Source organism: Calypte anna, chromosome Z, assembly GCF_003957555.1.
Source record: "Calypte anna isolate BGI_N300 chromosome Z, bCalAnn1_v1.p, whole genome shotgun sequence".
Classification (NCBI taxonomy): Eukaryota; Metazoa; Chordata; class Aves; order Apodiformes; family Trochilidae; genus Calypte; species Calypte anna.
Genome location: NC_044274.1, coordinates 59453819 through 59469625, shown reverse-complemented (window position 1 = coordinate 59469625; position 15807 = coordinate 59453819). Strand labels below are relative to the sequence as shown.

The following is a 15807-nucleotide window of genomic DNA, read 5'->3' as shown; positions in this document are numbered from 1 at the left end:
TAAATCTTTTTGCTTGCAAAACTGACTATTTTATTCAGACTGTGCACCAGAAACAGAACTATGCCCCAGTGAGAAAACCAATAGATGGTACTATAAAGACTAAACAAGGGTTAAAACCAAGATCATAGTTACTATGTTGCTCCTAACATTGCGATTCTACAGAGATTTGAACGGAGCCAAAAAGAGCCAAAACTTAAAATTATAAGGCTGCACGTGAATGAACAATTAATGTTACAGATGTACACCAAAGATATTTCTGTATGAAAAAATTCTTTACATTAATTTGTTAAGAACAAAAGTGTTCTTGAATAACCTACATGTCAAGTATACCTCACAAAATGTCTTTTCAGTAGTAGCTTTCTAACATCTTGGATAAATGCAATCTGAGCTAGGAAAAATAATCACCAGTCTAACTTTGGGTAGATCACAATGCATATAGAATTAAAAATGCTGGAAAATAAATAATTCATATATTTAGTTAAGTGTTCTTGTATATATTTGCATTATTTTGGATACCACACTTACAGATTGCCCCCGCATAATAATAAATCTCTCCTGTCTGTTAACTGTGTATTTATTTTGTTACTATTATTCCATACCCTGCAAAATTAATTAATTCAGATGGTAAAGCCTTAGTTAACACATAAAGTCTTTTATTAGAAGTAATTAACATAGCACAGGTGACCCAACTGTCTGAACAGTGAATTTTGAATTATATATCTTACAGAGATGAGATCTTCCTACTGGATTGCCTCATGTTGCACATTTTTTTACATGCATACAAACTCTAGTTTTGATTACTTCATGTCTGAAAGGCTTTTTAAAGACTTTTAAGTCTGTTGATGTTACTTTCAATGGAACAGTAAGCAATGAAGGCCTAGGTTATAGTCTATGGAATTTCCAAAAGGCTTTTCACCAAGTACCCTGACAACTTTTAACAGAAACATCAAGACTTAAAAGAAGCTTTAAATGTGAAAGAAAAACATAATAGTGAAGTCTGACACATAATTAAGAGATGTGAAAGGCTCAGAGGAGGCTGAAATAATAGCTCCTGGAATGAAGGAGAGTTGCCAATACAGTCATCAGTGCTGGGATCTGCCCTACCCAGTACATTCCGAAATTCAACCCCATGGAAAAAAGGGAGTAAAGAGAGACAAGAAACTGTGCTGATGATGTTACGTTAGGCAAGTAAGGATGTGGACTGTCAGAAGAAGTATGCCAGGGTTTTATGAGACTGTATGACAGGGCAGTAACATGACAAATGCAATGCACAGAGATGCCTGAAATCCATGCTGTAAACAAACTGAAAAAGGAACCAAACACTGCAATGTGATGGCCCTGACTTATGTAGTTATAATGCATCCCATGTGTCTCATCTCCAGCTTGTTTAATTCTTCCAGTTAAATAAGTTTAAAGATGGTTTTGGTGGTATTTTAAACCTAACAGGAGGTCTTAAATCTTGTCTATGTGAGTAGAAGCAAATCTGTGTACCCACTCTATGCATGTACTATATATATTGCTTTTTTTTTAGTTTGGCAAAGGATAGCTAATATTTACATGTACAAAAATGTATCATTATGGTTACAGGAAAAAAAAATCTAAAGGATAGCTAGTATTTAGATGTACAAAAATGTATCATTATGCTTACTTACAGGAAAAAAAGTCTAAGTGCAAGCATTACACTGATCTTACTTGGTTTTCTCATTTGCTACTATAGGAAGAAAAGTCAATAGCTCCATCTGAAGGCACTCCGGTGGTAAACAGCTTTAAAAGATTCTGTAGCAAGACAGTCGGCTGGAAGCTGGCCAGCATTGTACCAAAACATCAGGAAGGACGACCCTGGAAACTCGAGGTCAGTCAGTGTAACTGAAGTGCCTGGTAAAGTTATGGGTAAGATTATTCTGAGAGGTACTGAAAAACACCTGGAGGACAACGGAATCATTCATCACAGCCACACCAGCTTCATGAGGGGAAAGTCCTGCTTGTGCAGCTTGATATCCTTTTATGACAAGGTAACACACCTAGCTGACCAAGGAAAGCCAGTATATGGTAGTATTTCTGGACTTCAGCAAAGCTTTTTTGCTGAAGTGTCTCACGGTGTTCTTCTGGACAAATGTCCAGCAAACAGCTGGACAACAGCTCTATACAGTGGGTGAGCAGCTGGCTCACAGGCCAAGCACAAAGGGTGACAGTGAATGGGGTAACATCAGTCTGGTGGCCGGGCACTACTGGGTAAATGTTTGCTGTTTTGAGGAAGGTAATAACTGAGTTCCTGGAGAAGTGAGTAGCAGAGGTTACATTTGCATTTACCTTTTTATTGATAAGAAAGCCCTAGGGCTCAAATAAAGGCCAGAACCCCATTCCTCCAAAGGCTGTGGATACACTTGAATGTGTTGGCCCTCAAGATGCACCTAATGCCCAGATACACAGTGGTTTTCTGCACCCAGTTATGACTAAAATAGAAATCACACATTGTATGAACTCAAAGTTTCTGTATAATGTGCCTCTTTTCAAGTAAACCACTGTTTATAACTGATGATCTCAAGGTCCCTTCCAACCCAGCCGATTCTATGATTCTGTGAACATGCCCAGAAGATGTCCAATCCAAGTTACTGTGGAAAGCTTCCATACTGTGGAAGCTATGACAAATATAGCTTAATGGAAAACCTGTACAGCCTCTGATACATTTTTAGCATAAAGCTGCAGTACTTAAAAACTTAGTGGAATATTTTATGAACGCTATCACCCACTATAGTAAAATGCTGACAGAAACTGGACAAAAGCTATACACAAATTGGCTAAATCTCTTCTGCTTTAGATTTAATTCACCATTCATTAACAATTCACTGTCACCTCTACTAGAACGGACATTTAAAGCGGCTCAGCTTGTAAGAAGGCAATTTCCGTCAAAGTTCGAAGAACTAAAGGAGGGCTTTCAGACTCCGAGAGGGGCGGATCAGAGAGGGGTCCATTCCCTCCCATCCCCTGCCCATCCTCTCTCAAGCTCATCAGACCCCAGCCCCTCCTCTCTTCCGCCCGCTCCGCGCTGCTGTTCCCCTGTGCCCCTTCACTGCCCGCTGCCACCTGCCCTGCAGAATCCACATCCATCGGGAATGGGAAGAGCCCTGGAGCCCTCTCCTGAGGCGGCCCTGCTGCAAGGGGCCCTCAGGCACCCCTCCCTGACAGCGTCGAGATCAGGTTGTGTATATATATATATATATATATATATTTGTATATGGTTGTATTTGTTATTTTTTGTTTATGTTATTCTCTGTCCCCTGTGCTAGCAAATCTGTTTCCAGTTATTTAATTTCCAACTTTTAAGTCTCTCGTCCTTACTCCCCTTTTATCTTCCCTTTGGACGGGTGGAGAGGGGGGGGGGTAATAGATAATAATTCTGTCCTCTGGTTTTTGATCCACGCAAACTGTTAAGATGTGTCAGTAAGCACTTCAGAGAAAAAAAACTAGAAATTCCAATTCAGAGCATAATAAATGTATATATGCACAGAGAATCACACTTTCCAAAGTGTCATTCCTACAGAGGGCACCAGCAGTACTCAGATATTAACATGTTCTAATATCATCTGCATCGGCAAAAAAATCTACATAGTTCTGCGGAAGGTATGGATTAAACATACAGTGTTATGTATTTAATGAGTTTATGTAAATCCATGGCTAAACATTTAATCAAAATCCAAAGTCTGGCCTCCTAGTGAGTTGAAGTACCATGTTTGGAAAGACTAAAAGTCTAAAAGACTAAAAGCAGTGAAGGGATTCAGGTTGGTTTAAGTAGTATCTGTATTTTACTTTAAAAATAAAGTCCAGTAAAATAAAGAGAAGTCCTGTTCAGTGGTCTCTATTGATAAACACACAATGAGCAGCAGTGAAATTGAGTAACATGGTGTTCCTATGAAAATCAGTGTCTGCACTCTGGTAAAACCACAGCACTCATCAGCAGAAGACTCCACATCTTGGAAACAGGATGGCAGTCAGGCTACAGCACACCTCCTGTGTTACTCCTTTCTCTGCAAGCCCACTGGCAAAACAGCCAAGAAACTTAAAACGTGGATGCGTAAGGGTGACAGATAGCTTAAAATCACCATGTTTTAGCCCCATGATGCTGACCAGGCCCCTTGCACATGTGTCCTGCTTCCTGCTAGCATCTGAGGGAGAACAAATGAGTGGGTAAAATCAATCTGCTTGTAAGAATTACAAAGTAAAACCACCTTATGGTCACATGAGCTCTTGCCCTGAGGTTTGTAACATGGACTTTTAAATACAGAGACTCTCAGGGAAAGTAACTCAGTAATGCTAAGTTCTAAATAATCATTGATATTAGATGGTCTCTTTCCTGGTGGATTTCTCTGTAAGAAAATGAAGAGGCCATTTCTTCCTGTGAAGAGGCCACTTGGCAGAAAGCAGAGACATGAAATATTTGCATTCCAAAAATAATGATTATGAGACACACTTTGATGGCACCTGAAGGTTAAGTCCACCTGAAAGCCTCTGCAGTCCATAGCAGTGACTCCAGAGCTGCACTAGGCAATGTAAAGCTGAGCTCTTAAAAACATGCAATACTCTTGCTTTCCTTCAGAGGTGTAGAATATAAACTGCAAAAGCTCACATTGCTTAGGAAAGTGGATCCAGATCACAGTCACATAACCAGCACAGAAACTGTCAACCTGGTGCAGTATATCAGCTTTCTGCACACTGGTGTGGTACACCCTAACTCACTGCTGAACTGCAGCATCAGGCTTTAAAACATTTTCAGTAATTGTTGCCACTGTGTAAATCATACAAATCCAGGTTGTGGTATCCCTGCTGCAGTTGTGCCCTCAGGCATTCTGCCAGTCAAAGAAACCTGTAAAATGGGTTGCAGTAGTCCAGAGCACACTTCTACTTTATCCTTGGTAAATGGCTTCATCATTATGCAAGTCAGATCATCAGCAGACTCATTTTTTCCACTTTTTCTAATCTTTTCTTTGTGCCTCAGAGCATAATCTGTGCTATTTTAAACTACATTCAAATCTTGGTGCCAGGGACCAAAGAAATCCCTCCATAGACCATAAGTTACAAGACTGTGGGAACTTGCCAGTTCTTCTAGGCAAAAGCTGTTTTTAATCCAAGTACTGTAAATGTACTTGAAGAATTTTGAATGTATGGCAGCTGACATAGGAGAAAACACAAATGGGAAGAAAAAGCTATTTTAGAAGGTGCCAACACCCAGCAATCATGCCTAGTTTTTTAAAACTTAAGTGATGTATACTAAAATACAGCAAGAAGCTATGCAATATGAAATACCTCCAATCACACATTGCATTACCATGTTTATATCCCATCATTAGAAACACTAATTGGATGCACTTGTCTAGGTCATTCAGTTGTATCCTCCTATCTTACAGAGTTAAACTTAGGGGTTGGGTCAGTGCTGCTGGGGTTTTTGTAGTGGGGGAGGGGTGGGGGTGGCTTCTCTGAGGTGCTGGAAGCTCCATCAGCTCCAAATCCAGTCCCACCTCTGGCCAAGGTCAAGCCCATCAGTGACAGTGGATGCACCTCTATGATCAGCATCTTCAAGAAGGGGAAAGGAACTGCTCTAGGAGCTCAGGCAGAGGAGAGGAGGAAGTGAGAGCAATTCCAGAGCAGAGGTACCAAAGTGGGTTAGGAAGAAGGGGGAGGAAGTACCTGAGCAGATGTTCCCCTGCAGCAGTGTGGAGGAGCACAAAGGAACAGCCTGTGATGGACCATGGTGGAGCAGATGTGGATCTGCAGCCCTGGACAACCCTGTGCCCAGGGTTGTCCCCAGAGGAAGCAGCTGCTCCTGAAGCATGCCCTGACTGTGCGCAGCACACACTGGAGTTCCTTAGGGATTGCACCTGGTGGGAGGGACTCATGTCAGAAGGGTTTGCGAAGGATTCTCCCTTGAAAGGGAAGAGGTGGAGCTGGGGAAGGCTTCAAGGAGTCCTTCCCCTGAGGAGGGAGAAGTGGCAGAGATAATGTGTGATAAATGATGGTAAATCCCACCCCCCATCCTCCTGCGTTCCAGGGTGGAGGAGGTAGAGCAATGTGGAGCAAAGTAATTAGCCCAGAAAGAAGGGGTGGGATAAGCTAGACAATATCTGGTTTTGCTTTCTCTTTATCCCGCTCTGATTTTGTCATGAATCATTTTTTTCACCAAGTTGAGTGTTTTGCCCATAATTGTGAAGTGAAACCTTGTAGTTGCTGTCTCTGCTCACAAGCTTCTGGTTGGATTTTCTTCTGCCCATCTCAGCGTGGCTGAGGAGTGAGCTAGTGGGTACACGGCTCACTGGTGCTGGCTGGGCATTAAGTCCCAAATTATTCCTTGCAACTGCAGTCAAATACTTTGAATTCCACTCTAGCAGGAACAGACTGATGCATCTGCCTGCACTGCCTGCATTGATGCATGCTGAGCAGAGCCAGTCACACTACCTGGCTGGAGCTGGGGTTTCTCCAGTGAGCTGAAAGCACAGCTAAGGATGAACAGCACTGATCCCGTGCAGTTACTGACAGACAGGAGTGGAAATAATAATTAAGTGTCGGGTGGTAGGTATTTAAAAACAATTTGGCTACTCAAAATATTATTCAGAGGTTTGAAGAATAATGCTAGCCACTCCTACATGCAAACAAAACAACCAGACCAGACCACATTCATACAATTTTTTTTATTTTCCCATACAATATTCACAGGGTCTGCTTTTTGTCTTATTCAAACTATTTTTTTCCCCACCAACTAAAACAAGAACTGACATTTCAGGACATGAAAAGGAGTTCTGTAAACATAAAAACATCCACGGAATAGCTGAAACCCAAGGCCTTTAGCAATTAAAAACAGTTATATCCCCTTTAATGCAGGTCATTTACTTGTGTGTCACACCATTAACAAAACTGTTCTTTTCATATATTAAAAAGATGCAGCTTTAACCAAAAGTCATAACGCATTTCTTCATACACTGCATGTTAGCATGTGTTTTATTATATCCTATCCACTCACTTATTTTAAAAACTATGTACAGCTATGTTTAAACGTGTATTTGTGCCACATTTCTAATAACACAAAAATAAAAGGCATTTTTAAGCTATTACTGCACATTATGCAGCAGGTTACCAGAGGGTTTGGATACCCAACTTCAATGCAAAAGTCAAGTCCACTAAGCAGTGGGAGTAATACAGAGCAGAAGAGTCCACTTCACACATTCAGACATGAAAGAATAAAGAGAGGTGTCTGATGGCTGCCCATTATTTGTTTTATCCAATTGTTTACCATTTTGACAGCACACAGAACTCTGGGAAAAAGTCCTACAAGTTTCATGTTTTTGTTGTGATTAAAGCCATGAAAGTGATATGCAAACTCCAGAAAAGAAGAGTGGACTTTAAAAAAAATGAAATGCATTTTCATCTGACACTTGCACCAAATGTACTACCTGCTTCATTACTGTGTGCAGTGCAGCACAAAATACTAAATATTAGTGGCTGACACAAAAGAAAAGTATTTAGGTAACATCAAGAATATTGTGTGCAGGCAGATCTGTATCATAAGAAGCAAGCACTTTTTTTTCGTTTGTCTTCTGATCTTTGAGACTATTTCTGGGAAATATGCATCCCAAAATGGGACTACAGTATCTAGAATTCTGCATAGAAAAAATTACATATAATTCTGGATTTCTGGATACATTAAGGTTTTTAATAACCTTATTACCTTTTAAATAATTTTTTAACTGTTTGAGGTTTTTCTTAAGTTTCCAAAAGGGCAGTCAGTTCACAGCAGACAGTAGGTGCACTTCTGCTTGTATTTTTCAGCCATAACAAGATTTTAAAATCAAGTCAACTTATATCAATTCTTCAGACTGTTACAGCATCAACTGTACATGTATTACCAAATTTCTGCTAGAAATTAAACAGGCAAATAATAAAGGTTTAGCATTCTTTCTCTGCTAGGTAAGAACTTGTTTAAGAAGTATCTTTTGAATTATTCAGTTATAAATGACAAAGTTTTTTGCCTTATTTTGTCTTGTGTGCACTAATAAACTGGTCAGTCTACTTATTCCTCTAGAGCCATCTAAAGGAGTATATCCTTATCATGACCAGCTCAATTCAAGCTCCTTGTAGGTACACACAGTTACTACCTTCCACATCCAAATAAACAAGAACATAAGCTACATAAGCACTGGAAACAAGAACTCTACCAAAAAAAAGAAAATAACCTGAAATATTTAAAACATTTCCTGACCACTAGGAAAAAAAAGAAAAGAAAAAAGAGTGGCAATTAGATGCACAACGCCATCAAGTATCAGTGTACCACACAAAGGAAAGTAAAATCTACAGCACTTGTGCAATGCAGTATCAGTATCAGATTGGCCTCTTCATAGGAAAACAATTTAGTAGCTCTGAATATGACCAACATATAACAGAACTGTGTCCAGAGCTGGTGCTGTGCTTGATCAACAAACAAGGTACTTCTGACCTTAAACCCAAGCAGCAGCAGCAGCACCTATGGATACACAAACTGTACAGTTTCAGTGACAAAGTTGCAAGATGCCCTATTTTATTGCATGCTTTTAACATAAACTTGGGGATTAAGGTTTTCGAATACAGAAAGTAGATTTCCTGAGTAGTCTCATCTTACCATCTGTTTAGCAAAACAAATATTTGTAGAAGACAAATGCATTTACTTTAACTTAGAGCAATGTTTAAGCAAGCATACTCAAGTATAAAATGTAGCAACCGATGGAGAATTTGCACCATGATGTGGTGCCAGGCTTGCAACCATTTTACAAATAAGGAAAGGGCATCACTGGATTGTTTTTTAACAGCAAATCAATTACAGTGCACTACAGTTCACACACTTGCCTTTCCGTAATCTGATTCATTTAGCCTGAAAATAAAAATCAAATCAAATTTTCATATACACTGGCTCTCATGTCAGACACTAGGCTGTTGGTTTATTTTAAAGGGTTGCACTGCAAGTGGCTAATCTCACTGGTAAAAATAAAACTCAGTTTGGATTAGTATCAGTAGAAATGAAGGGAGGCTGGTCACTGCCAGATATTTAATACAGAGAAAAAGAAAAAACTTAAGTTCCGAAGTATTTTCACAATACTTCAAATCATGTGTCCCTTTCAGAATGCTTTGCAAGTACTTGGTGACTTTTTAAGGGATAAGGGGTAGACACATTTGAACGTTGCATATATTCAGATCTTTTGTACCTGCAATTAACCAGAGAACAGTAATTTTTATAGATGAGTAGCACACAATGACCTAAAGCACGACCACTAACAGTTATGATCCAACACGGGTTGTTGTGGTTCTTTTATCTGAGAAGAAGCTTTTGAGGAGAAATACCTGCCCAATACTAACAACAAGAAGAATGACTGCTTCCCCAATGGACCAGTAAGCCACCCTCGTGTTTAAATCCTCTGCTCTGCTGCGGCCCTGGGCTTCTCTCAGGCGGAAGTGAGTCTGGTAATCGATGACAGACTTCAGAGCTTCATGAATTGAAACACACGCAGACTCCATCTAGAGAAGCAAACACACACAGAGATAAATTAAGAACCCTTCTACTGCTTTTTTGGTGAAGTTTCACAGTTTGTTACTTAAAATTAAGGACTGACTCAGTCCACTGTCAGACTGACTTTCAACAAGACAAGAGGGCACGGTCTTAAGTTGTGCCAGGGGAAGTTTAGGTTAGATATTAGAAAGAATTTCTTTACGGAGAGGGTGATCAGACATTGGAATGGGCTGCCCAGGGAAGTAGTGGATTCTCCGTCCCTGGAGATATTTAAAAAGAGACTGGATGTGGCACTCAGTGCCATGGTCTAGCAACCACAACGGTGGTTCAAGGGTTGGACTTGATGATTTCTGAGGTCCCTTCCAACCCAGCCAATTCTATGATTCTATGAAATGCTGTAAATTTGGTAAAACGTGACTGAATTGATCAAACTCCATGCATAGCAATGCAACAGAATATGAAATAGAGAAGCATGTAAAATTGCATGTTTAATAAAAAGCAAGAAGCTCCAAGAACAACTACACAAATGCTTAACTTAGATTCCAGCTCAAAACAAACATTTGAAACACTAGCTGATAATGTCACATGTACCAGGTAATCAAGCAGTTGCACACAGCATTAAGATACACACAGTACATACATTAAGTGCTTCTGTTTAATTAGTATGACATTCTTCCTTGCCTAATTCTCGTTCAAGTTGTACATCTTAAAAATCTGCATTATTGAAGTCAACGTGTTTTTTGTTAAGAGACCCTTCTTAGTCATCCATGGAATTGGTTAGAGAAAAGGCAGTGCCTTCTGTTGCCTTCCAGTGTTGCAGAATACTCCATAACATATAACAAATACTTAAAACTGTCTAACCTGATTGCAATTTTTCATTTTAAAAAGTATTGCTCATTAACTGAGCCCTAGATAATTTTTCACATAAGCTTTTTTCCCTCCCAGCTTATCTTCTGCAAGTAAGTCAGTACCCTCACTGTGTTTTCATCACCGGAAGATTAGCCAATAGGTCTTCAAAATATTTAACTTGTAGTCACAGTTTTCCTGTTTTATGTCTTAAAATTACTATTTCTTTAAGATCAAACAGCACAATCTATTAAAAAAAGGAAATGCTTCACAAAGAGATAGGGCCATTCTAAATTACTAATATCTGTGTCTAACCATCTTTTCAAGTTGATGACTTTGAAGCCAATAACTGAACAAGGTTGGACTCTGCCATCTTGGAGGTCTTTTCCACCCAAGACAATCCCGTGATTCTCGATTAAACTCAAGAAGAGGTTTTCCAAACTAAGTTCTGCTGTTGCTCCCATTGCACAAGGGATTTAAACTCTTAAATAGTGCAACAAAGTCACTCTGCTTTTAGATTTTTGCCTTTTGCTGTCCCTGTGAAAGGCTGCCAAGGTTTGGTCATGCCATAAGCCTCAAGAAAACTGCAACAAGAACGTTCTTAGCAAAGATGCCTTGTGCTCTGAAAATTAACTTTCCCTTATTTGCATCACGTATGCTACAATCCAGTAATAAAGTATTTCATGTATCTTGCCCCACAGGCTAGAAGGGGTTGTAGAGATGCTACAACCAGGAACTACACGTTCTCAATTGTCAAAATCCCTGTCCTGATGCCAAGATAGCAAGAGAAAAAACTGATATACCAGAACACACAGACTGAACAGAATCACAGAACAGTTCAGGTTAGAAGGGACTTTGAAGATCATGTAGTTCCAATCCCCTGCTATGGGTAGGGAAACCTCTCACTAGACCAGGTTGCTCAAAGCCCCATCCAACCTGGCCTTGAACATTACAAGCGAGGAGACTAAAGCTGGAAAAAGAGATGGAAAGATATAGGATCACAAATCAGAATACAAACAAAAGCAGAGCAAAAGCGTGGCAGGGAGAAAGAGGTAAGAGCTGTAGTCAAATTCACATAAAGCTGTCTCCTCATTACAGATCTCAGCCACTGCAGAGTGAAGGGAGACTGGCACTTGGGGAGCGGTGTTTATGCTGCTGAGTCCAGCCTAGCAAAACAGTGATCACATCCATCATCGTTTAATGAGTGGTTAAAGCCACGTTTGCTGGTAGTTATAATGCAAGAACATTACTGGGAATTCATGAAGCAATTGTTCCACGGGAAGTTCTGATGCTTTTAGGTTGGGTAGAGGTGGTACAAAATTATAAAACCCTGAGTATATAACAATAATGCACTGACACTTCACAGTGTCTAGAAGCCAGCTAAGTATGGCTGATTTTGTTAATTTTGCTAGAATTTTGTACTTCCTTATAAAAATGGCAACTACATGAGAGGTCAACTTAGGTCCTTGTCCCCTCCCCAAAAAAATACAAAAATTTCAAATATAAAAACAATCCTCAAAGTTTCTCTGAAGTTTGGAAATTTAAAAAACCTTGGTCAAGCAGTACCTGCATTTTGCGAAATGCACACTTCCAAGAGGCACAGAAGCATGGCATTAAAAGGGAGTTCCCTTAAAAAAAAAACGAAAGCAAAGTCACTCTGCTTTTAGACCAAACCCTACAAAGCCAAAATCAAAACAAAAAAACCCACAAGAAAATTAAGATAGTGGCCTACAGTTTAAGATTTAAATTACTACCCTCATGTTCCCATAAGCACTTGGTGAATCCTTCTCAGCTCTGCAGAGATTCTATTTTCAGAAAGGCATCTTATTTATAGTAATTCATAATATTTTAAAAGCTCCAATCCATTGATTTTTAGAAGTTATTTAGATACCTAACACAGCTAAGCTTAGAAAAACATTGCCTCTAGTTAACAGCTGCTATCAAACACAGAAGCATCATTTTACCTGGGTGAGTGCAGTTACCCTGTTCTCACTAGGAAACAGTGGTGGATCTTCTCCAACCTGGAAATCGAAGTACACAGTTTTGTGTGTGAAAGTGGAGAATTCGTTGCTGAAGCAGAATTTGTATGTTCCATTTCTGGATGCAGTAAATGTGAAGCTATCATACTGCTTCTTCATCTCCTTATACAACACAATGCCATCGGGGTCTTCCAGTCGACAGTCAACATCATAATGGCCTCCAGTGATCACCTGAAAACAACAAAAACCCAAGAAATTGTCTTCTTAAAATAAATGGATGTCAGTTCTGTTAAGAAGTATGATTTGTCAAGTGGCCATTTTTTTCCTTTAACAAAATGTTTTAAAATACAATTCATTAATTTGAAAACCTTTCAAAGCAAGTCTTTGAAATTATTTTCTGATGGAAGACAGTAAAAATACTTCTAGGTTCAATACATGTCCATTCCACTATATTTTTGAACTGTTTGTGTGCAGTGTCACAAGTAACTGTGCAACAGCAAAAGCAACAGCAGATGAAACATGGAGGATCAAAAACATTACTGTACAAAATCAACCATTTTCTGTACCCACAAGTCCTCCATGGCACTGACTGAGGCGGCTGAGACTGGTAACAGTTTTTCTGCAGTTAGGGCAGAAAGAATGTTACTTCCCTACTAGGCAGAGCTGTAGGAATGGTGTCCGACCAGTAGAACAAGTATTTCTGCTGGCTCCTTCAGCTGTGCTTGTGAACAAAGCAATGTTTGGGGGGGGGGGGGGTGTTGCTGCCTCCCTCCTGCACAGTTAACCACAGCATTTCTTCCCCAAACCAGCGTTATCTGGATAAGTCACTTAAAACTTCACATGATTGTGCTGAGGTTTTGTTTCAGGCTTTGATTGTTGCTGGTTTACAGCAGATTGCTCTCTGAAGCTGCCACCCCACCTCTGGAGAAAGACTCACTGGTAGCTTAGGCATTCACAGCTTGGGTGTTCTGACCACCCTTAAGCTGGTAATTTTACACTTGCTCCAACTCTCTTGATTTTAAGATAACAAATGCTAAAGGAAACAAAGAGATTTACACCTAAAGCAATGGCCCTTTTATATGCGTGTAGAAATCACTGAAATACTTGAGTACCTGAGCATCTGCACTTCAGCTCACATAGTACTACCTAAACTTGCATCAGCTTATTTAGGTGCCAGGTTATTAAAATGGTAGCACTGATGGTGCAGCTAAACTAACATTCTAAATAGTTTTAAAATATTCAGTTGGCAAACAGTTTCTTCATTTTTTCCCAAAATGTGATGTCAGGCTACAAAGAGCAAAAAAAATTCTGGAAGCCTGGATCTCTAGATGTGCCCCCCTGCACGTCTGCATTTGCCTGGGATTTTCGTAGAGAAATTCTTACCTGATCAGAAAGAAAAAACAAAAATAAGACTTTCTGTAGTAAAACAATGGTTCAACGGTTTGCTTTTGAAGTACAATCAAATCTGACAGGAAGGTGCTTTTTACCAGTTCCATAGAAGTCACATCCAGTTGTACCACACAACCTGCAAGGACCAGCTTACATCTACATAGTAAAGTTTTACCAGAACTTTAAAAGATCCTCTAGGATTCCTTCTCACAGGGCCTGCTTCAGCACCATCTCAGTTCCTGACACATCTTGCTGCCAATGGACATGCACACAGCACTTCAGATTATCACTGGCTGGTCCAAGCCCTGCTTTAAGCTGTGCCACTCCTGCTCACCAACACAAGTGACAACAGAAGGCTTCTCTCCAGCAACATCCCATAATATCCCTTCAAAATGGGGCCAGGCAGAAAGCATTGTACGTAAAAGACTTCCAGAAAAAGTTAACACATGGGGACAAGAGACATTTGTGTGAGGAAACAGAATAAGGAGGAGAGAGTAACAAGGTCTGGTATTGGACAGCAATGATCCCCACAATACAGAAAGTGGGACAACAGCTATACCAAGAAAAGCTGAAATGGAGATGTACACAGCCCCTTCAAAAGCCCCCGGAGTTAGCTGTGACCCCATCACCCAGGATTTATTTCTCTCTCACATTGCTGCTGTACTGTCAGCAACTTCTCCAGCTGAGAGGTTGGAACTCTGCTGTATACTCAGAAGCACCAAAGCTGTCAGGGCAGTGTGCTCAATACATCCTCAAAGCTGCACAGTCTGCTCAGGCATGATGGCTTCATGTTCAAACTGCTAGAAACTGATAAAAGAAAAACTGTGCAACCTCACTTAGTGTTCATGTTAAGCACAGTACTACTTGCCTGCTTGTTTTGATTTATTATAAAACTCCTGTCCTCTATATGCCCATGAGAAACTGCTAGTAGTGCCTACCATTCCACCACCTTCTTACAGTTTACTACGTGACTCCCCTTTGAGCTGTGCTCCGGCAGCAGAAGCATTAACAGGATCCTTTATTCATACCATGTGCCCGTCACGCAGACGCTGCACAAGCTGCAAAGAAATTACTTTTGCTGCGCTTTAGCGGGGGTGGTACCTAAAGCCATTCTCCACCCGTTCAGACGGGACACTGCGCGGCAGCCATCAGTGTTAGACGCCCCGCCGGTTTTCAAGGCCGACTTTACGCGCCTGAGCTCCGCGCTAAGCTGCTCCGCGCCAAGCTCCTCCCTGGCCGCCGCCGCGGCGGAGCACAAGGCCGCATGAGCCATTTCCTCAGCCGAAAGAGGGAAGCTTCGCACCGCCTCCGCCTGCTGCTCCCAGGCCCACAGAACGGCCGCCTCCAGGAGTCCCCGCGGGCACCACAGGCTCCTCGGACACCGCTGACCGGGGCCGGGCCGGACCGAGGCCCAGCTCGGCTCGCCACGCCCAGGTCCCCGCTGGCGCTTCCCCGCCAGGCCAACTCCGTCCTCCCGGCTACCTGGAACTCGAGGGTGCACTTGGTGCCCTGGGCGATCTCCTCGTAGAAGCACTGCTTGGCGTTGTCCGGCAGCTCGAAGGTGATCTCGGAGGCCCGCGCGGCGCAGGCCGCCAGCGCCAGCAGCAGCCACAGCGACCCCGGCCCCGCGGCCTGGGAGGCCCGCAGCGGCATCGCCCGGCGAAGGTAGAAGCGAAGGGGGGGACAGAGAGCACGGAGGGGGGCGGAGAGGAGACCGGGGGGGTGGGGGGGGTCAGGAAGGGCGGCGAGTGGCGAAGGAAGGCGGAGAGAAGGCCCCGGAAACAGCACCCCCCGGAGCGCCTGTGTCCTCTGGATGTACTTCCGGGTTAGCACTCCGCCCCGGAAAGGCGGTTCCGCAGACGTGGAAGGGGAGAGGCCGAGGGTAAGGGGCGTGGTCCCCGCAGCAGAGAGAAGGGGGCGTGGCCATAGCAGTGAGGGTGTGGCCATACAGATAGGGGCGTGGCCATACGCGGCTGAGAGGCTGTATGGGGGCGTGGCCATGAACAGGGAGGCGTGACCGTGGGATGGGGGCGTGGCCACAGGAGTCGGAGAGTCGACATGGGGGCGTGG

The 15807-nt window shown here is 42.0% G+C and overlaps 1 protein-coding gene across 1 annotated transcript; it reads right to left on the bottom strand.

Annotated features, from left to right (window-relative positions):
• Window positions 1-6674: 6674 nt before the first annotated feature.
• Window positions 6675-15567, bottom strand: TMED7 (transmembrane p24 trafficking protein 7). Its single transcript, XM_030467289.1, has 3 exons — window positions 15220-15567; window positions 12334-12579; window positions 6675-9531 (listed from the first exon to the last, which is right to left on the bottom strand). Exons 1-3 carry the CDS (start codon window positions 15388-15390, stop codon window positions 9295-9297), a joined length of 654 nt encoding a protein of 217 aa, XP_030323149.1. The 5' UTR covers window positions 15391-15567; the 3' UTR covers window positions 6675-9294.
• Window positions 15568-15807: the final 240 nt, after the last annotated feature.